At 38.6% G+C, this 23814-nt stretch overlaps 1 protein-coding gene across 1 annotated transcript in view; it reads right to left on the bottom strand.

The window, feature by feature from the left end:
- The window catches only part of LOC149647218 (lachesin-like), a 90062-nt gene that overhangs the window by 21098 nt on the left and 45150 nt on the right, over window positions 1–23814 (bottom strand). Inside the window, exon 2 of the mRNA XM_089850075.1 lies at window positions 3116–3219. Within this exon, the coding sequence (XP_089706201.1) occupies window positions 3116–3219 (104 nt within the window). The remainder of the gene's footprint in view (window positions 1–3115; window positions 3220–23814) is intronic.

Raw genomic sequence — 23814 nt, 5'->3', positions numbered from 1 at the left:
ACTTAGTTTCAACGTTTGTAGCTTCTGGTAACTCTAGTTTGTTGAATGCGTCTAATGGTTCCTCGAGTTCTAGGTTAGTTAAACCCGATTTTATGTTTAATGGTAATTGTGCGGAGGCCGCCAATTTCCTATACCAGTTAGAAGGGTTTCAATTGCTACATTCTTTAACTGACACGGATCTGTTAAGGTTAATGCCTACTTTAATGGTAGATGGGGCTCGTGTTTGGTATAGGCAGGAGAGAATGGAGGAGGAAAGGTCTTTAGTTAATTTTAAGTGGAGATTCCAGGCTTACTTTATGTCTGAAGATAAACAAAGGTTTATGAGGACTGAATTGATTACGTCCAAACAAAGTCGGGACGAAAGTGTTGTTCACTTTATTGAACGCATGCAAGTTATGAATTTTGCATTACGTGAACCCTTTCGAGAGTTTGAATTAGTTCCCCTATTAGAGGAAAATATTCGTCCTGACATTAGTTTATACTTACAAAGAAATTATAACACTATTTCTGAGTTGAATTTACATGCTCAGACAATAGAATCTAGATTATTAGCTTGTCATAAAATTTCTAGTGTAGCGACTAGTGTTTCACAAGGTCGTAGTTCCTATAGTACTTCTGCCTCTAGTCAGAATACCCAGGCGGAAAAGAGCTCTAGTAGCTCTATTAAACTAGTTTGCCATAAATGTGGGAAGACGGGACACATTAGACCTAATTGTCCCGAGTCAAAGAGAAACAAGCCTACTTCTCCTTCGAAGTCACGGGCATCCCAACCTAAGAAGATGCCCTCCCTTGCCGTGGATTCAAATGATCCCAATGAAGCTCAAGTCTTAGAACCTGCCTCTCGCGCCGTTGACCGTGAGTGCAGGCGTACGCTGTTGGAGTCAAGGACACTCCCGGAACCGATAGTTCGTCCACGTCCTAGCCCAGTCACCCGAGATGAGTGGAGACGACGTTTGGCAGGTCGAGGTATCACCCGAGAACCACCACGCACCATCGATGAACATCCTGCCCCTCGTGCCTCACGAGCTGCTCTGATGCGTCTGCCCGTGGCCTCAGCGGCTTCCACGCCAGCCCTCCTTCCAACTCCCAACGTGCGAATGGATCTAAGGTTCCACTTAACGCCAAAAGTACACCCTCGCGGATTAACTTGTTATAGATGTGGTTGTCCTCACCACGTGCGGGACTGCCCTTATCGGCGTCAGGTCGACAGGAAGAATGTCTTCCTGCCGTCTTGAAGAAGATTCCATTATCTATATTAAGCGCCAGCGTGATGTCCTTTCTTTTTAACGTGTGGGGGGATGTAGCGGTTCAGCTTCATGGGCCTTCTCAAAACTCGCATAACGATACACATCATGCTTACCTTTAGGCTTCTATATCACTACTGACCTAGGCCTATTCTCAGGTTCGGGTCTCAGAGTATGGCAGTTCACCGATAGAGGTCGGTCTATTGCTGAGCGACCCTTAGGGTGTGACGTCATAGTTAGACGGGAGAACGAAGGTATATAAGTCGAGGCTTTGTGTTGCCCAGGGAGGACAGTTAGAACTTACAGTGTAGTTTGAAGTTAGGAACCTTCGGACACCCGGTTAGCTAACAACTGCTAGTCGTGGAGAGTCGACCTTCCGACACTCAACGGTTAAAGTTAGTTTTTATGATCTTAACGCGTGCACCGCATAGTCCGTTCGCGTTCCGTTCAAGCAAGGCACTTAATACGTTCACTATGGCCCTTCATATTACTTCGGTAAGTGTTTGTTAATCACGAAAGGACATCCTTCTGGCGCTTCCCCTAATTAAACTTATCATTGTCAATTAATCACCGTCATTATTAGAATTGCAAATATATTATATTTTGTACTAACCCTCGAAACTTAACGAAAAATACTAACCTGAGCAAAATCAATAAACAGAGATGGAATTATCATGAGATCCGAGTTCTGTCTCATTATTTCTCTGCCTCCTAACCGCCTTTAATCGGAATCGGTTACACCGGCATTTTACCATCAGTTTTTTGTTAAATATTTTAGGAGTGTTCGTCGCTCAGAACGTAAGATTATTTACGGTTTTTCACAAATAAGTCCCAAAAAACCTCGCTAAACTTCGGACTAGGTTGGTTAACGCATCTCTAATGATGCAAAAGTCGAAACGATGTTATCAAATGCAAATGTAAATAAGAGAAAGTGAGATAGTACTGACGGTGTAAAGAGTCAATGCAAACACATTTTACTTCCCACCCCCTGCGATATACTAGGATACTAGCACGAGTTTTATATTTGACAGATATGTTTTTCGAAATCCAAAATTACCAATTACCAAAGTATTAAAACATCCTGAATGCCTCAAAAGCCTTGCTTTTTTTGTAGAGAGAACAAAACTCCTCGTTTTAACCATTATAGTGGACATTATCGCAGGCCATCCACCACGGTTCCTAACCTTCTGCATGTTATTTCAATTCAACTTTCTGAACATTGTTTGTTTTTTCTCTTGCTACAAGTGGGGTGGCGTAGCGATTAGCGCATTTGCCTCGCAGCAATAGACCATTTCGATGTAACTAAGATTAAAAGACCCGGGGGGGGGGTGAAAATTTGCCTTCCATCTCGCTTTTTGGCGCCTGCGCTGTAGTCTTTTTGTATCATGAAAGTGCGCAGAGACAGCAATGTATCAACCCCCCTTGTACGTTCAGATACTGAGGTTACCTACCCCGTTTTTTACGTCAAAAAGGTCTATAGGAACCCAGGTTCGATCCTGGCCAAGGTCCAGGGTGAAAACTTGGGAACAAACCCTTCTGCGTATGATTTGCAAGTTCTCTCCACATTTTTTTTTTAAGAAGTTATCCTACGCTTCTGTTACCCAGTTTCTCATTAAAACTTGCTGAGGTTAACGGTAATAGTTAAAAATAGGGTGCTACAGGTTAGTTGTGGCATAATGGCTAGCCAATACCCCTCTATGAATTCTTGAATTGTAAAGGGACTCACATTGTAAGTGGACATCCCTTTGTAGGTAAAGCCTAGATAATTAATTTTTACTATTCGATTTAAACTGCTCTAGGGAGTATATGGATACTCTATTAAATTGTTAGGTGTAATTTGTAAAATAATAATACCAGTTTTTCGTTCTTACCTTGTGATTTTCAAGATTCCTGACTGTACATTGTAAAGTGACTTCTCTGCCGACCGCAGCTGTTACGTTCGGAATAGGCTCCACAAAATACTTCTTGATGAACTCTAAATAAAAGAAAACTTCGATAATTATTTTCGATTCTTTAATTTTTACCTCATTAGCGAATTTAGAGATTAGCGAAATATTTTAATTAAATTGAAACCCTTTTATGGAACTTTCCTGAGTCTCCACTCCACTATAATAGAGTAATAATACCCTGGGTCACCTTTGACCTTAGCCTAATAAAAAAACCCTGACTGCTGGTAGGTACCAGACATGATGTTAGCAGGTTGTGCTCAGGTTCCCTAAAGGCTCTTTCAGACGATCCAACTTTTGGACTCAGCTTGATGGGTCAACTCGAGTTGAATCAACTAGTTGGATCGTGTGAATAGACTCTGGATGAGTTGAGTCATCAAAAAAGTTGGCTAGGAAAAATTGGATCAGTGATCCAATTTTTGCTGACTCAACTTTTTAATTTCATTTCTTCAGCCAATCAAAATGAATTACAAGAAAAAGTGCCAAGGTAGATGGCGCTTAAAAAGTTTCATTTGGTCGTAAAAGTTTAGTCGTGTTAAAAGGAAGGATTTATTTCACTTTTTCATTGAAAAGTTGATACAACTTTTTGGCCCATCGAGATGAGTCAAAAAGTTGGATCGTCTGAAAGAGCCTTTACTCTAGGCATACAAAAGAATTGGATTCATCTCCAAAAATTTATGTTACTAGAGAACAAGTCGTTTCTTCATCTTCGATAAAATCATTATTTTATACTTTAGGCAAGTGTTAATCTTATTTAGCTTTAGCCTTGGCCTCTAAATTCTTATGAAATTAAAGAATTTTATTGCCGCGTGCTAACCATACTTCGATGTGCTAGAAACTTACTAAGAGCTAGTCCGAGAACGACACGAGAATTGATTACACTCAGTTTTGTAGTCCACCTTCCTATTTAGTCGGTACTAAGCCTTTGACAGCGCCTCACTAGGCTTCGCTTTACCTCGTATCTATGACCTACGCTACTTCGTGACAAGCTCCAGTTTGTAACCAGTGACAAACTTATTAATGAACATATCTTATCACGAATTTTTATTTTACAAGGTTTTGAGGAGAACTTGTATCAAATCTCAAAATTGTATCAAATACTAATAGCTGTATAGATAAAATACTTTGTATCTAAAAGACACGTCCATATCATTAATCTAAAACACAAGAAGGTATATTTTGAAATTTCTTATCGTCTTGTTCATACTAGCTCTGAATTTTTTTACCAAACCTATCCAAGATGTTTTCAGCACAAACACTTTCCACATTCCCGACGTTACTTTGTGTTCGTTCTTTTTTTCAAAAGATGAATAGGCCATTTCTCTACTACCTAACTGTCAGTATGGATAATATGAACGATAATCAGAGTTACCAAACGCTGCGAGAAAAAATTCAGAAACTTTATCAGAATAAGAACGTGTTTCTGGATGTTGAATTTTTGGTTGGTCGGTTGTCTATCACGGTCAGTGATGTGGCAAAGTCGCTTTCGCGGTTGACCAGCTCAAAATGGAAGTGCCAACAACAATCTGGCGGAAAAATTTCTAAGATCCAAGATTCCTAAAGGTTCAGCTTATTTAACGCACCTATGCCTTTCTACTTTTTATACAAAAACTTTTCGCTTCAAAGTTTTCAAAGTACAAAATTCAAACAGAAAAAAAACGTAAGGCGCTTTCGGTTAAAGGGATGTACAATCCGTTACGTCAAGAACTATATTTTGAAGAAGTAGTGTTACGTCACGTGACTGTAAGCTTGGAACGACTCAGCAGAGGGATACAACGTAAATGCCGATGTTCATTTCCAATGCACTGATAATGCTACGAAATTCACGCATGCCCAGTAACGCTCTGTTTGATGAAAGATAAGCTTGATATATCTCGAACGCATCAATTATTTAAAATAATAAACTTGAAATCGTTATATTAGGATTGGATTGAGGGTTAGAATCAGGGTTCAAATTAAAACGGGTTTATTGTGTTTTTCCCAGCATAAAAAATCCACTTAATAAAATTCCATAACTATGATCTTCAATTTTGATAAATTTGAATGCTAGAATAATTTAATTTTAAAGATAGTTTAAGATATTTATTGTTTCAACTTGATAAGTATTATTTAACAATGTTTATTTGTTTTAGGACTTTTTTTAAATTAAGCAGTGACTTTTGAAGGGCAATTTCTACAATGCACGCAACTGCTAAAGGTAAAAACCCTAAAAACTCACCAGGTTTTCTTTAAATAAAAACCGGGTTTTTTCGAACCCGGCTATCTGCTTTTAAATAACGCTAAATAAAACCCAAAGACCCAATAAAACCGAGAAAAATCCAAGAAACCCCGGTGGGCTGGGGTTTTTTTTAAAATAAAAACTGGGTTTAACTTTTTTCGAACTCTGCTATCTGCTTTTAAACAACGCTAAATAAAACCCTAAGACCCAATATAACCGAGAGAAATCCAATGAACCTTAGTGGGTTGGGGTTTTTTTTTATAAATAAAACCCGAATTTTTTCGAACCATGATTGGTAAAGGGTAAACCTATTGGGCTTAAAGAATCTTGGTTACATATTTTACGAAGAAAACGTCGAAGACTGACAAAAGAAATCGTGTTTCGCTCTCGTTGGTTGGATGAAATTCGTATCTTTACTCATGCCCACTAACCAGCTTGGAATTAATTATTCGGTCAGCTCGACCACTAGCATCTCAAACATGTGATTATAAAGGGGACCAGCTAACTTTAAAGTTTGCGATGGGAGAGTGACATCATTTTTCAAAGATTATGTGAATAGTTTTAGCACACTAATTCTTTCGAAATCAACGCATTATTGATACCTATGTTATATTTTGATATGGGGCAGGATTCGACCTTCAAAATGAGCCAAAAACCCACGCCAAAATTGGTCTAGAATTAACTAAACGAGTTTTTAAACAATTACTTTGTATGACCCTAAAAGGTAACTCGAAACAATTTTTAAAATAATTATATTTATGCATAAAGAGCCAAATATATGCTTCAGAACAACAAGATAAATAAAATGAAAATAGGTCCATAATTAACGAAAATACGAATATTTAAATTATGTCGTACACCAGTGTATTGCGGGTAAACGTTTTACAGGCGCCCATAAGAAAAACATTAGCCCGTTGGAAGTCGTCCTAGGTCTGGAGGGCTCCGTGTGGGACCACGACGCCGTTCGGGCCATCCTCACGACCTGGTGGACCAAAAATGAAGCCTGGCGACGCGCCCACCCTGACTCGTCCATACCACATTATCTGGACCGATAGGTCTCAAGACTTCCGTCCCCCGCTGCCACCACAAACATTTGCGCATTTTGTTGGACTTATTAACTTCTGCTGCGCTCCCCCAATTGTAGGGAGCCGCCCTGTTTCAAAAGGGCGTACCATTGTACGGCGAACAATTAAACCTGTAAACCTGTAAACCTGTAGGATTGTTGCCCCTTGAAGTCGGGCATCCCAATATTTTCCATAAATTAAAAAAAACCTATTAATTAGAGGCTAACAAATAAAACAGCAATAATAATAATAATTATCCAGAGGGTTCGGACCGTAACTCAAGAATCAAAGTGTTCATCTTACTCCCTCTTTTATGGTTTCTATAAATTGTTTGAGAAGCCTATGGATATGACAAAAAATTGTAAGAGAGTATAATTTTTTTAAAAATAATTGAGGATTTATAATCATGACTTCGAAAGTAAAAATTTTAATATCTGAACTTCAGGCAAGTAATTTTCTACACTTATCCTTTACACTTTCCCGTCTTTGTCTACAATGGCAGTTTTTTATAAATGTTAAATTGACTATATAATTTTTTAGGCCTAGATTATCATTCGAAAGAAAGCAAATAAAATCAGCGTGTTTCAACACTTCATGCTTCCTTTAAAGGGTTTTCACTTCTATGTTTTATTAGAAGTGTCGAAACCGCAATAAATTTTTTTTAACTTATGTTGGAAAAATAGAACAATATTCAACCTTGTAAAAGGAAGAGAATTTCTCAATATTTCAGGCGAAACCAATGGACTTTTCTGGTCGCCGTCAGTGAAAGCGTCAAACTGTTCACTTTTAAAACGTCTAGGTTTTACGGGGCTTTCATGCGTGAATCGATCTTATTCTACGGTATTTATTCAATACTTTCAACCAAGGTCTCTTGAAGTAACGGCTAGGGAACCTTTTATAAATATACTATAAGCAAAATAGGCCGATTCTTACAGCCAACACCACTCCATGCAATCTTCGTAGATTGCATGGAGTAGTAGGCATAAGTTCATGAGAGATGTTCCATCCATAAGTTTGTCACTGGTTACAAACTGGGGCATGTTAAGAAGAGACGTAGGTCAAAGATTCAGGGTAAAGCGACGCCAAGTGAGGCGTTGTCAAAGGCTTAGTACAGACTAAATAGGAAGATGGAAGTCCTGCAAAATTAATCGAGTGTAGTCAATTATGGCGTCGTTCTTTAACTATCTTTCAAGAAGTCTCTTGTAGGTAACATTGGCGTTTTAAATTTGTTTTCTTTAATAATAATTAAAATATTACAGAAACAGAAGAAATGCTCTTTCATTAGGGGATGACGTCATATCTGTGTTGCAATAGCTACAGTAACAAGATGGTGTCATAAATGCGTTATTTACGGCGGAATGCATGATACGAAAAATTACTTAAACCGCAATCAATGTTGTAATAGATGTTTCACAAATCAGTGAGCAGGCATGAGAAGGTGAGTTAAAGATAATAGGGGGAAGGTAACTATATCGGCATAGCCTGATATCTCTCTCACGCGCAACTATCTCGGCGCACAGTCGAGGAGCCAGACGTCACGTGATCCGTTAAGAATACTTGCTGAAAACAAACTTCTCTAATTTTTTTTTCATCTCTGTTGCAAAGATTGCAAGCCACAGCTCGGTACCGGTTTTGACGGAGAATTTGGTCTCTTTGAGCCAAAACTGACAAAATCTAGAGTATGTATACATGAATGACTTTATTTTTTATCTATATCTATATAAATCAAAGTCCTGACTGACTGGTTGACTGACTGACTGACTGATAATCAACGCCCAGACCAAAGCGCTTGCCATAGAAGGCTGAAAATTTGCAGGAACGTTACTCATAAGTAGTAGGCGCGTACTAAGAAAGATTCCCCCCAATCCGCCGCCATTTTAAAAATGGCGCCCAGAAACGTAAAAAATCTTCTCTATGCAACAAAGTCCGCGCGTTTCAACTGATTTCTCAAATATTTAGTACACTGGATTCCTTTAACCTATAAACGAGCTGAATGATCTTTTGGGTTCGATTTGTTGCCATCTTTTTAAATGGCGGCCAGAAACTTAAAAACCCTTTTTTATGGAATAATTTCCGCGTGAAAAGTAATAAAAAATGCATCCCTAGGGGCTGACGGGCAACGCCGAGTGCCTTCGCTCCTATAGGGTGCTACAAAAATATTAGTCGTCAGTAAAATCTACCCATTCTTTATATCATTTTAGTGGAAGTTCTTATTACAAGCGAGCGACGCCGCGGGTAACAGCTAGTATTATACAAAATTAAAATGTTTCAACGAAACATTTAATGTTACTGCCCCTTTAATAATTTTAAGAGAATTGCATAAAAGCGTTGGGGGGATGGGGGAAATGGGCTTTGAAGTTTCATTTTGAAATGTCACTGTCTTTTAGAAAAGTTCAACAGTGAAACGTGTCAAGGGAACCTCACGTTTCCTCACTTCTATTTGACAAATTTTTCCTAACGCCTTTATGTAGGCCAGCTTCCCAGCAAGTGCCAAAAGAAAGTTATATTGAAAATGCATCTTGGGGTTTCGGAACCAAGAATATTTCGAAATTTAAAAAGCTAATACTGGGAAAGTAACCCGGTGAATTATGTGTTGACTCTTAAGTGATGGAAGGGTTCATTTTTCGAGGTTACTCAAATCCCAGACCTTATAATGGAGGTCGAAATACGTTTTATTTTTTCTTCACACCTTGTGACAACTATGATTGAGAGCTTAAGTCGGAATAATAATCATATCTGGTAATTGTGACTTTCATTGATCCGAATGTAGAATGTTTAATATGACACGAGTGTTAAGGGTGAGACAAGCAACGGAAGTAAACGAAGTAGCAGTCACCACAAAGTAAATTGTTCTACATTTTAGTTGGGTCAGGTAAGGTTAGGTTTGACTAGGCTAGGCTAAGTTAATCTAGGTTAAGTTTGATGTGGCCAAACTAGGTTAATCTAGGTTAAGTTTGATGTGGCCAAACTAGGTTAATCTAGGTTAAGTTTGATGTGGCCAAACTAGGTTAATCTAGGTTAAGTTTGATGTGGCCAAACTAGGTTAATCTAGGTTAAGTTTGATGTGGCCAAACTAGGTTAATCTAGGTTAAGTTTGATGTGGCCAGACTAGGTTAATCTAGGTTAAGTTTGATGTGACCAGACTAGGTTAATCTAGGTTAAGTTTGATGTGGCCAGACTAGGTTAATCTAGGTTAAGTTTGATGTGGCCAGACTAGGTTAATCTAGGTTAAGTTTGATGTGACCAGACTAGGTTAATCTAGGTTAAGTTTGATGTGACCAGACTAGGTTAATCTAGGTTAAGTTTGATGTGGCCAGACTAGGTTAATCTAGGTTAGGTTTTAATAGGTCAGGTTTGGCAAGGCTAGACTAGGTTAGGTTTGGTTAGGTTAGATTAGGTTAATCTAGGTTAGGTATAGGTCAGGTTTGGTGTGGTCAGACCAGCTGGTTAATTTAGGTTAGGTTAGGTTTGAATAGGTTGGGTTTGGTAATACAAAGTTACAATAATCTATACGTTACGTTATATTGTTACCTTTTCCAATTTATTGCAAATATTTTCTTATCAAAATCATACCTCGTACGTAACATAACAACAATAAGTATGAGACTTATCGATGCGGTAATGCTAAGTTTGAAGGCAAGTTTGTGTAGAAATAGGTTTTGCCTGTAACGGAATGTGCCAATTCCAAGGAACTCTAATCCATACCTATTGACTTAGCCTCACGTCTTGGAGGGTTTTGAGAAATACCAATATGGATACTCGGAAGCCATAAGTTCTTTAGATATGTTCCATAAGTTTGTCATTGGTTACAAACTGGAGCTTGTCATGAAGTGACGTAGGTGAAACGTCATAGATTCTCGTAAAGCAACGCTTGGAGAGGCGCTGCCGAGCGCTGCTAAAGGCTTAGTACAGACTAAATAGGAAGATGGACTGCAAAACTAACCACCAAATCTCGCTTTGATCTCGAACGAGCTCGAGCTTTAAGTCTCTAGCATATACTAAGTATAGTTAGTGTCATACTTATAAATGTAACGTATCTTATAAACTTATGGGAAACGTATTTACAAATTTGTTAGCCATTCTTATGAAAATACTATTAAATTTTTTCATAAGCCTGTAAATATTTCCGGTAATCTGCACGTAATTCCAATTTAATCCCCAAATGCTTGCCTTATGTGGTTAAACGTTCACTGGAGACGCTTAAAGTAACGGGGAACGCTACGAAACTTAAGTTCTTTCTCCCTCGTTTGTCTACTCTTTGATAAAAAAAGAAAAAATAAACGAAACAAAAAAACAGTACCATTCTAAGGATGGAGTGACGTTAGTGTTTCAGTTGCGGAGGGATGCGTGGGTTGTTAGGGAATTGGTCGAGTAAAAATCCTAGGGGAAGGAATCAGGATTTTTGTAATCAATCAAAGAGTTCTTAAGCGCCGGCTTATACCGCAACCGGCGCAAAAATCCCAACGCTTCCGTGTAATATGTGAGCGGAAACACCCTCGAGATTTCCAAAGTTACCGTCCTCTTCGGAGATATTCTTCCGCCACGAGTCTATTTAATTCTACCCCGAATATTTATTTACCACTGAAGATAAATATAAAAATTAAAAATTATCTCTTGCTACAAATTAATTAGCATTTAATTAGTGTTAATTAATTAGAGGTCTACTCCTCAGCTCTTGCTTTATTGGCGTCTGCTAAATCGAACCTATTACCTATTTCAGCCTGTGAGAATTCAACCGATCCCGAAGGGGTAAGTGGTTCGATTTAGCAGACCAAGTTTGTGAAAAGTCATATAAAGAGGCGCCTGGTGTGGTGCTGTCAGACAGGACAGACTAAATTTGAAGATGGACTGCAAAACCGAGTGTAGTCTGCAATTCTCGCTTCCGTCGTTCTCGAAGTAGCTTCAACTGTAAGTCTCAAGCGTTACGAAGCAAAGGAAGTATGATACTTATGGAACATATCTTATAAACTTATGATCTTGGCAATTAAATGTCTTTGGTTTTTAAAATTCAAAGTTAAATTTAAGCTTTTGTTATGATTATAAGTAAATTAAACATCGGTACTCTCCAAATTGGTACAAGTCTTCAAGTTAATATAAACGTATATTATTGTATGCTAATCATCTCATTATATAACATTTTTTCCTGAAAATGTCTGCATTACGTAATAAGAAAATATTTTTTCTGCGGCTTTATTGTAACATCAAATGGGTGATGTAATCGTTTAGTTTTATTTTCCTAGTGAATATTAAAAAGGGTCAAAGATCAAGTAAGATTAAAAAGCAAATTCTTAATAAGAGGTATAAAAAGACCGAACTTAACGCCGACGCAACACTAGTGATCGGATCGCGAGCTGGGCAACTTAATGTTTAATAAAATGTTTTATCTTTAAGCCGAGTCTTAATAATCACGCTCAATACGTACGCTTTGTAGTTCTTTGTATATAAGCCGATTAGTGGTTATTGACAAAAGTGGAGGCCGATTTAGTTTGACAAAAGTTTGATACACTAAACGGAAAAGGTACGGCAAACTCGTAAGTAATGTTAATATTTCATTGAGAATTAATGTGCACGAAAAGGTCTTGCGCTATAGAATTAAGTTCCTAGAAATTGTGTCGCAAAAATTGATTTTAGTTTTTTAAAATATCAAATGTTTTCCATTTGCAATTAGTACTTTGTGATAGTGAAACGCTATCTTGGTCTGTAAGTCGAAAATTACCGAGACATATTTCTTCCTAAAATTATCCGTAATTTTTCACTTTAATCTGGTTATTATACAGTACCAAATTATTTCATAATTTGTGAATTCCATCATGCTGTTACTTCTATTAGGGTCAGACCCATTTAAAATCACAGTAAAAGAAAGGGGTCATTCCGAAGAACAGTGTTCACTTGGAAGGCACTGACAAACAGTTTTACTTTTACTTTAGGCTTCAGTAGGACTTGAAATTTAATAGATAGCGAAATAGATTCAAATAATTGAATTAAAACATTATTCTATAGTGTTAAGTATAAAAAATGTTTTACATCAATTAAAAAATTGAAAATTCAATGGTTCAAAGCCAATTCCAGGTTTTTTTTATTTTTCTGGAAAATTAACAACCATATCAGATATTTCTCTAGAGTTTTAAATGTAAAGCGCAGTTAACGAAAATTAAAGGACAACGTAAAGGTACGTAGTACACGTTCTTCGTTTAGTTGCATAAACAGTGTTTTGACTCGATAGACAGAGATTGGGACTGAGAAAGACATAAAAACAGCCGATATTTATTTAACGTTAGATGATGTAAAAAGACTGCATTGCAATTGTGTTGTTCTTTCGTTCAGTTGTAAGAGAGGAGAGTTGACACGCTTCAACGAGTTTTCACGGATGATTTCTATGTCATTGTAAAACATAATACCGCATGACGCGTGCGTATTACGGGGCATCACGAGACGCAGGTCCGCTTATCAAAGGCAAATAGTGATAAAAGAAAGTGAACTTAGATTAGAGTCTTTCGTATTGTATTCCCGGGATGATGTTTACGATGTTAAGTCTATCAGCTTCTTTGATCAAGCAATCAGTGGTTAACTTAATGACTAAGTAGAGAAATTTGTTTATTACAAACATAGAAACCAACACGCAGGGGTAAGGCCGCCATTGGGTATCCTCTCTCTTGCCAAGAAGCAACGCCAGATGTAGCCCGAGTTCATTACACGCGGGAGGCTAACCAACTCGCACTGCCTCAGGCGGAGCTTCTTGGTGAGAGGGAGGACACCCCAATGGCGGCCTTGCCCCTGTGTGTTGGTTTTTCTGTTTATAATAAACGAATTTATCTATTAGATAGGCCTTTTAGGCATTCGGAGTTTTGGAATGTGATCATAGCTTTCATAGTCCAATCCCGGTAAGTTAATTTCATCTAAGACCATTAAACACAGATGGATTAGAATAGAGGTAGGGCGCATGGTTCTTTTATGGCAGCGCCTCTCCAGCGCCTCACCGCGACCAATATTGAAACTTTTTCGACTCAAACCATAGCCATAACATAAGACTTATGAGTCGAAATGTTTCGGGACTCTCCCGCTAGGGGCGCTGACAGGCGATGCCATTAGAAGAACGGGGTTTAAGCTTATAATTTTTCCAGTCCATCTGTGTTTAATGGTCTTAGGTATTACTAGGTTATCACCTATTTTCCACGAGAGGCATGTACAGTAAAAGTTTCTAATTGACAACGCGAGACAAACGTCGCCATCACCGCTCCGACCTTACTTCCTCATATTCGGATATTTCAATTTGCTTTTGATTGCAGGCGACCGTATAAGATATACTCCATAGAGAAATAAAAGAAACGGTGATAAACTCGTTCTCTATTTGTGAAACGAGAAGCAACGTCGAACCTAAACGAAGCTGACAGTCCGTGAGATTGTATCATTTACGTTCCGATCCCTAAAAAACAAAAAGAAATCCTAGAATACATCCACACACACACCTATGACATACGCGCTTTCGTGAAAATATCTTGACGCCACATCAGTTGCGGTATTTCCCTAGGTTGAAGACAGTTGAGTCCGTCTCCTTCCAACTAGGCCCTATCAAAAGTTTATAAGATATGTTCCTTCCATAAGTATTCCACTACCTATTCTTCGAAATGCTAGAGACCAGAAGTAAGATAAGACTAGAAGTACAGAGCTAACCAAATTCTTCACTTGGCGAAAGTGAATATTCTTGATAACACACCAATGGTTGGTCCTCTGGTAGCGGTTTCTGAATTTTCCCTCCGAAACGTGAGACGCTAGCGGCGGAAGACGGCCGAACTAGATTCAGGCACCCGCGTCCGTGTTCCGCGGCTTAAAATTAGGTTGAGGGGAAGGGGGTAGGAAATTTTGTGGAACTCGACCAACTTTTTTCTTTCTAGTGTAGACACTCGCGATGGAGCGGCATAAAATTCTCAAATTTGTTCACTAGTGCCAGGATCTACTACCAATGCTAGAGCTCTTTACTTCTAGTCTCATCTTACTTCTGTAGAGACTTATAGCTGGAGCTAGTTCGAGATCGACAAGCGAGAATTGAAGTCCTACACTCGGTGGTTAATTTTGCAGCTTGGACTTCCATCTAGGTCCTATTTAGTCTGTTCTTACTAAGCCTTTGACAGAAGCGCCTCACCAGGCCTCCTTCGCTTTACCTTGAATCTATGACCTACTTCAATCACTTCATGACAAGCTCCAGTTTCTAAGTTACCAGTGACAGACTTATGGAATGAACATATCTTATAAACTTATGGTTCTATATACCTAAGGAGTGTCCTCAACACCCCAGGGAATGTAATATATAATGGGTAAGGTTCGCTAGGGAACGACAACCTGACAAACACTAGAAACGAAAAATCATTGGAAGAGATTATTTCCAAATATTCTAGTTTATGGCGACCATTTCGCAAACGATAATACATGTGAAGGAGACCACTTCACTAAAAAATATATATTACCATAATAATATGATCGATTCGTTACTTGCAGGACTTTATCATGGTATTTTAAAAATCTGTTCTAACAACGAAAAGCTGTACAATATGGCGTCACAAAGTATTTAAATCTGGCGTCCCACCATTTTTTAAAGATGGCCGCAGTTTCGAAATATAATTCTTAGTGTGTTGCAGACCTTCTCTAGGCAAAGCAGTTTGGGATGAGCGTTCATAATCAATCTGTTTTACTTTCATCTTAAGTTCATAAGATATGTTCCATAAGTTTGTCACTGGTTACAAACTGGAGCTTGTGTCAAATATTCTCGTAAAGCGATGCCAGGTGAGGCGTTGTCAAAGGCTTAGTTCAGGCTAAATAGGATGATGAACTAAATAAGGTGGTCTAGCCCATAATTAAGTGACATCGTTTACGTACTCTCGCAATCCATACTAAAATAAATTTCAGACCACCTAACCCATGGACAAGCAACTGAATACGGAGCTAGGTTTGCTTAGAGCAACGCCTGACACTAGCGCTGTGGCGGCGGATGTTGGAAGTTTTTCACTTAAACCTAGTACAATTTGCGCCATTTAGATTTTGGAGTAGTAGAGGTCACCGATATGAGGAGACAATCCGACTAAATTATAAAAGTGAGTTAAATTTTATTAATTATTTATTTTAGCCTCTCTCTCAATAAATATTCATAAACGATCTTTCAAGTTAGTTTTTGTAAATACACTTTGGTATTGTTTATAAAGTCTGTGTAACATTAAGCCTTGCCTAAAAATCTTGAATCATTTATTTATTTAATTACCACTACTACCACTACTACTCGGGTAAAATTATTAGTCACATCGATACCTTGCAACTAAAAAGAATGTGTCATACATACTTATGGAACATATCTCATAAACTTATGGCAATGCTCAAATATTTGCAATAATATTAAAAAAATAAATCCGTAATTAGGCCAGCGTCAACATATGCAAATAAAATTATTACCATTAGTTATATTACAGATATAATAGTTAATCTTGAAGTCAATCTCTATTTTTGGTATATAGATAATTTCCTTTAGGGCTATAGGGGTTTCTTTGAAACAAAGATATCGACTTACCCAAAACACTTATAAAGATTTCTCTGCCAACCAAAGTCCGAGAAGAATCGGGTTTCTATTCGCAACCGAATTCTCCTAATCTATCTAAGTCACTGATATTATAGTCAGGTTATATTTCACTGTGCAATTTTCTGATCCCTTTCCTATCTCCATAAACTTCAAAATAAAGTAAACGAAACCGTAACCGTATCTCTATCTTCGAAATCAAATAAGATAATAATAAGTAAAAATATTTTTTTTTCTTTCTTAAAATTCATTCCGTCTTTTTCAAAATGCATTAGTCTGAGATTTTCTGAATTCTTAAATTTCTTCGACAAAAAAAAATTTATTCTAAAATTACGCATTGAAATAACTTAATGAAATAAAATTTCGCGAGATCAAAAGTTTATATTTCATCTCCATTTACTTTAAATGCAAACGAGGAAACGTTAAAGATAACAAACTTTATGGAAAAGGAATAGGTATTAGTTTTATTTAAGGAATAATACATTTTTATGATAGAAAACTCTTGGCCGCAGGTTATTGGAAAAATGTATGGTTTAACTATTAAAAGTCTATTGAAAGGACTTGGGTAATTGATCCGTAAATTTTTCTGGGCACCGAAAAGTTTGCTTTCTATGAGTTTACTTTATTTGTCGACGTCACTAAGTTGCGTTCAGCTACTCGTACCGAAAAAACATGCTTTATGTTATCGTATGTCAACGGTTTTTCTCTCGGAACGGACTCGGCAATATCACTAAAATTTGTTTTAAGTTTTGACTCGCAAAGTCTTAAACTTTTAATTGTCAAGTTGCGAATTATTTTTGTGTAGAATTTGTGAAACTAATTTCAGACAAGTTTCAGCATAAGTTTATGAGATATGACACTTCCTATACTAGAGACTTAATTGCGAGCGAGAACGACGCCAAAATTGACCACACTCGGTTTTGCAGTCCATCTTCCTATTTAGCCTGTACTAATCCTTTGACAGCTGCGCCTGACCAGGCGTCGCTTTACCTCGAATCTATGACCTACCTCACTCACTTCATGACAAGTTCTCAGTGACCAGTGGCAAACTTATGGATCATATCTTATGAACTTATCTAATATACATGGGTATAAACTTTGCATAATGTCGAATCAGGGCGCGATAAAAGGCAACATAAATGTATTAAAAGAAAGGTCAAGTATCATAACATTATATACCTTAAAAGAACGGCCTTTTTCTAAATATAAAAGGAATCAGATATTAAATGAAAAATAAATGATTTCATATTACAAAATAATTAGCATTTAATTAGTCTTAAAGACGAGGACTACGCCGCCATCCGCCATTGGTTTAGCGGCGTCTGCTAAATTTTTCCCTTTATATTAAGAAAAATGCCGTTCTTTTAAGGTATGTTACCTGAACTTTTCCTTTAACCGATACGAGTCGAGAGATTTGAAGCAATTGTTCACTTTCATCTCTAGAATTTTAGAATATCTCTCATTGTTTTTTGCAAGCAAAGATTTAAATGTCAGGTGTCGAACCACAAAAGACACTTAGAGAGACTCGGGAGGTTTATTTCTCTGGTCCTTAATTCACGAGTATTTAGTTCTTGTAAAAATAAGGTGCATTCTATATGTTCTGAGTGAGTGTGTCGAGTTTTCAATCGAGAGGTTAATTAGAAAGTGAAAAAGTAAGAACCCAAAAAAAATCTTAGCTGAAAAAGTAGCGAGGGATCAGATGCTTCGTAACTTCACAAAAACCAAATGATTTAATCAACAAAATAGAGATAAAAATGAAATTTTTGACCCCTAGAAGAACAAATTCCCTACCCGTTCTCGACTATTTTGAATGATTTGATGGGAGTGGCCAATAATTTCAAAACTCGCGCTCGCCATCTATCGGCCGCATTCTCTTATATTTTGGGCTTTAAAGATGGATACTGTATAAGACAAGTAAATAATATTTTAGCAAGAACGGATTCATGCTCATAAGAACATAGAGCACGAGATATTCTGTCCCCTTCCTAGGATACTTGGTGTAGGTTCGAGTCACTCCATTCCGCCATCTATGACGGTCTGCAGCAACTATATAGATTATAGAAATGTATGCTTTTAGACACGTGACATAAATATTAGCAGACGAATCTTCTCAACCAAGTATGCGAGGATGGTACCAGAGGATAGAGCTATGGCCGTATGTTCTTATCAGCATGTATCCGTTCTTGATTTTAGTACATAGCAAGGAAACCCCATACTTAATGAAACTACTATTTAAAGAGACGTCAATTAGTGATATTCTTGTATTTAAAACTTAATTCCACTTAATTGTGAGTTACATTGTTGTCCGCTTTGCTTCTTTACCACTGGTGAAATTTCCGAGTTATTCAACCAACAAAATTGAGATAAAAAATGCATTTTTGACCACTAGAAGTCGCTATATACAAAATTTGAGGGCGGAGTCAAAATATAAGCAGACGAAGTTTCTCAATGAAGTAGGCGAGAATGGTACCAGAGGCTAAAGTTATGATCCGACGTTCTTAGTACATTAATCCAATTTTGGTTTTACTAATAAATTTCAGAGAATATTGCAGTTTTAAGAGACTTTAGCTTATGGGTTCAGATGTTGAGCTATTGCAGTTAGTGTTGAACTCCTCGGACTTGAAAAAGAGAAGATTCAAAGTAGGTTATTGCGAAAGAAGAAAGTTCGAGTCCAAAATATCGATAGTTCAATTATGCGTAAAGACATTCGCCGTGTTTCCCGAAATTCTTCAAACAAAATTAAATCCCAGAATTCGCAAACTTTTTCAACCATACCAAGTTCTTTAGTCGCTAAATAAAAAATAGCTGCTGCCTTTCAACCCTTCCTCTACATCCTGAAAAAGAAAGAATTATTTTCTGAGGTTTTTAAGGAAATCCCCTTTGGGAGAAAGGTTGCCAGAAAGGAAACTAAAAATCCTGGCATCGGACACGAGGGACTAATCACTTCGGAACAATACCTTGCTTGTTCCTAAGCTCTTAAGCGTTATCCTCAAAATCAGAATTTTTCATTGTAAACGTCATAAGTAATCGATGTAAGAGGGATAGTATAATTTTAATCAAGGACGTTTGAATCATTTCCAAAGAGAATAATTATGTAAAAACAATAAGTTTCGCTCCTGAACTTTCATTTTTGACATTTTAAAGTAAAACCAAGAAGGGATATCTAGTTTACTAGGGAAAAGGTATAAGATGCCTCAAAGTATTCGCGCGCCATAGTCAAAGTCCCTCTTTCAAAATACAAGGAGGCCGGGCAATTTCGCCTCTCCTCAGTCGGAAAAAATCACTGTAATTTTCGTCATTCGCGTCGAGCTGACGTGAGTTTTCAAGATCCAATGAGATGCTGCTTGTAATTTAGAGGCGGCGGGGATTAACTCCGAACCTACGTTTGAACTGGAGATAAAGCTAGAAATTATACCTTCTCCCTAGTAAACTAGATATCACTACTTGGTAAAACGTTGTCGAAGTTAGCAACATTATGTTAAACTTTAACCTCTTCAGGTTATGTTTTTAACGAAAGGTCATATGATGTTGAAATTTTCCCAAATTAAATGAAATTTTCTGACATTACCCAGACTTTATAAATTCTTAAAATTGAGTTATTGTTCTGTTTCGTTTTAACCCTGACTTTTCCAGGGTTTCCCTGATTATTGGTAACCCTAGTTTGATCCCAAAGAATATATCAATATATTTTTTTCCATACGAAACTATACAATGAAGGTATATACAAAAATTGCTTGGTTTCAAATTACAGTTAAGACAGGGTTAGGGTTGGGCAAGCATGCGTGTCCTTTTTGAGCTCATTTTATCTGTTTCATCACTGGATCTCTTCTTCGAACGTCGTGTGATCAAAAGGCCACCCAGGCCTTTTAAGGTTGAGGACACTAATTTTTTTTCTCACACCACGATGCACATTGTAATATTAACTTGCGAGTTTTAAAGAAACATATTCGAACACCTAAAAGTTGAAGAATAGCTTGGATATTATAATTCATATCTATTTCTTAATACCAAAAGTTCATAAGATATTTTCCATAAGTTTTGTCACTGGTTACTTAGACCTTGTCGTGAAATGACGTAGGTCATAAAATCATTTGAAACGACGCCTGGTGAGACGCTGTCAAAGGCTCAGTAATGCAGACTAAATAGGAGCTAGATGGAAGTCCCACAAAATTAACTGAGTGTAGTAAATTTTCACTTGTCGTTCTCGAACTAGCTGTTAAGTCTCTATAGCATTACGAAGTATAGGTAATGTCATACTTATGGAACATAACTTAAAAACTTATATTAATACTAAACTAGTAAACCAGATCACTCAAAGGCCGGGCCCTAATAATAGCGACATCGTTCTGTACTTATTTAGAAATTATTAATAACAAATGAACATTCTACAAATCACCTAGTCGTATTCGTCGGGATATGTGAAAAGCCTCAGACTCAATGGCGTTTCGAATACGTAGCCCTACGTGACCGATTGACAAAATCCCGAGATGTCTCTTATTCCGTAGAATGGGGATTTGTTGTCACAACTGAGATCGTTATAAACTCCGCTTTAAGACACCATTCTATAAATAAGACCATTACATACTTGCATTTGCTTTTAAAATTTCCCTCGATTCCTATCAAAATACACATAACTACTGAGCCCGTAAAAATTTTGAAGGGAGTATATAGGATATCTCCCATTTAAATTAAGGCAATTGCATAATCTTCTTTCTTGCTTTAAAGTATAACGAGCAAACGGCAAACACAATTCACAATGCTTAACATTACTACCACAATTCTCTCCATTTAACAAATGAGCCTACGGAAAAATATCACCTGAGCACAATCCTCTCCCTTTCGCTCTCCTTTCAAAGACGAACGAAATTTTTGGTACTACTACGACGACAATAATACTTCTACTTCTACAGGCCAGGTGAAACTAATATTCATCGTACAATGTCACTAAAATAACTAGGCTCAGAAAAGACCTGGTTTTATTAAAAAAAAATACCCAGCCCACCGGTTTTATTGGGTTTTTAGGTTTTTCGGGATTTTTTATATTTAGCAGTTGCGTGCATGGTAGAAATTATCATTCAAAAGTCACTCCTTAACTGTTGGACTTCAACGGTGGTGTCAGAAGTGGGGTGTCGTTTTCCGGTCTTCGGGAATAGTCGCGTTACGGTTTTTCGGGTAAAGTCGCGATACATATTCCGAAAACATGCCGAAGCAGGAAAGCGGATCCTCCGAGGCCTTCTCCTCGTCCGCTCTGGGAGACGTGTTGAACGCGTTTATGCAGCAGCAAATAGCGTCCCAGAAGCAGAACCAAAGGATCATCGACCTTCTACTCCAGAAAACAGGTCCCGCCGGTCCGTCAACTTCGACTCCAGCACCCACATCCACGATAGCTTGCCTTGACATTCCAATCTTCGAGCCTGATGAACACGATGGCGCCAAATTGGAACAATGGCTGAAGAGATTTGACTATCTCGTGGATATTAGTGTCCCAAATCTGACCGACGTTGCCAAAGTCAAGTATCTGGTCTCGAAACTGTCTAACGAAGCCTTCAGCGAGTATTATCGGTCCTGTATGCCCAAAGAGCCAACGGACTACTCGTATGCAACGACAGTAGAGAACCTCAAGAAACTTTTCGGGAAGAAACAGACACTCTTCATAGAAAGATTCAACCTAATGCGGATCCAGCGTCACTTGGATGAAGATTATGGCCCGTATTTCAACCGCGTTAAACTACTTCTAAAGCGCTTCAATTTCTCCGATTTGACCGAAGATCAATTCGGAATTCTGGTTTCCCTATGTGGATTGTCCAGACCAGAAGACGAATCCATACGAACCAGAATCCTGCAACGGTTAAATACCGAGGCCAACATTGAACTCAAGAATGTCATTGACGAAGTCCTGACCATCGTCGCTACGAAGACTGAACAGACGGTTTTCCAAGCAAAGGCCACGCCGATCAACAGCTTCCGTCGTCGGAAGACATCTGTACGGCATCCTTCCAGATCTCCCGAGAAGCGGAGAGTCAAGTCATCTCAAAGATCTTCGAAACCGCCGCCATACGCCTGTTTTCGATGCGGAGAAATGCACTGGGTCAGGGAATGCACGCACGCTAAGACTGAATGCCATAAATGCTCTCGAACAGGTCACCTCGCTAGTCAATGCGAAAATCAGAAACGAGTATCTGGACACCGGAAACCTGACAGAAGCCAGATAAATACAGTCAGTCTGAATTCCATGCGACCTTCGAAACTCATAACGGGGGAATTCTTGGTTAACGACGTTCCCGTAGTTTTCTACTTGGACAGTGGAGCGGAAGGCAACATTATCAATGAGGCGACTTACGAACGAATTGGTAAGCCGAAGTTAACCCCCTGCAGCGAGCAAGGAGTGCTATTCGATGGATCAAGCACTACATTCCTTGGGAAAGCAACGGCAAAATTTAAACTGGGACCAGCTGAAATTCAACACGACTTCTACTTGGCAAAAGACGGATCCCTAAACCTACTGGGAGTGGAAACCCTGGATTTCTTCGGTCTGCTGGATAGCTTACGACAATGCTCCCGACTCGGTACTCAAGCCATCAATCTCTGTACCGCCTCACCTGGAACGCCTCAAAGATTAAGAGAAGCAGACTGCATTGCGACGCTGAAGGATGAGTTCCCGGATGTCTTTGAGGACGGTTTGGGGCTGTGTACCAAAGCCAAAGCTCGCCTTACTCTCAAACCCGGAAGCACTCCAGTATACCGTAGAGCCAGGCCAGTTCCGTTTGCCGCCCGCAAAACTATCGAAATGGAGATCAAACGCCTGGAAGAGTCAAATGTCCTGAAAGCCGTCGAGCACACTGATTGGGCAGCACCAATCGTAAGCGTAAGGAAACCTAACGGCACTACCCGTCTTTGCGCAGATTTTTCCACCGGCCTGAATGAGACCATAGAACTCAATCAACACCCATTACCGCTGCCGGAAGACATATTTGCGACGCTCAACGGGGGAAAACTTTTCTCCCAATTGGATCTATCTGAAGCATACTTACAAGTAGAACTGGACGACGATTCTAAACCGCTTTGTACCATTTCCACTCATCTGGGAAACTTCCAATATCAGAGACTTCCGTTTGGAGTGAAATCCGCTCCGGGGATTTTCCAAACCATAATGGACCAAATGCTTGCTGGACTTGAATTCGCAACAGCTTACCTCGATGATATAATCATTGTCAGCCGTAACTTCGAAGATCACCAGCAACACCTCAAAGAAGTACTCTCCCGCATTAAAGACTATGGATTCCGCCTTCGCCTCGAGAAATGTAAACTATTCATGACACAAATAAAATATCTGGGATTCATTATCGATAGCGCTGGTCGACGACCCGACCCCGAGAAGATCAAGGCTATTGTCCACATGCCAGCACCAGTTGACCTGCCAACATTACGTTCATTTTTGGGAATGGTGAACTATTACCAGGTTTTCGTTAATAATATGCGTTTCATGAGACAGCCACTGGACGAATTATTGGAATCCAAACGGACTTGGTCTTGGACACCTAAATGCCAGAACGCCTTCGAGGAACTGAAGATGACGCTTCAATCAGATCTCCTTTTAACACATTATGATCCTACACTGGACATCATTGTCGCTGCTGATGCCTCCGATTATGGACTTGGGGCGGTCTTCCAACATCGCATGCCAGATGGGTCAATTCAAGCTGTAGCTCATGTATCCCGGGCATTGACCCCGGCGGAGAAGAACTATAGTCAAATCGAGAAGGAAGGTCTCGCGCTTACCTTC

The sequence above is a fragment of the Phalangium opilio genome, unplaced genomic scaffold (genome assembly GCF_054372755.1).
Source record: "Phalangium opilio isolate 3A_F unplaced genomic scaffold, DU_Popi_V2 ptg000089l_1, whole genome shotgun sequence".
Taxonomy (NCBI): Eukaryota; Metazoa; Arthropoda; class Arachnida; order Opiliones; family Phalangiidae; genus Phalangium; species Phalangium opilio.
The sequence above is the reverse complement of the archived record's forward strand: the minus strand, read 5'-3'. Positions and strand labels throughout refer to the sequence as shown.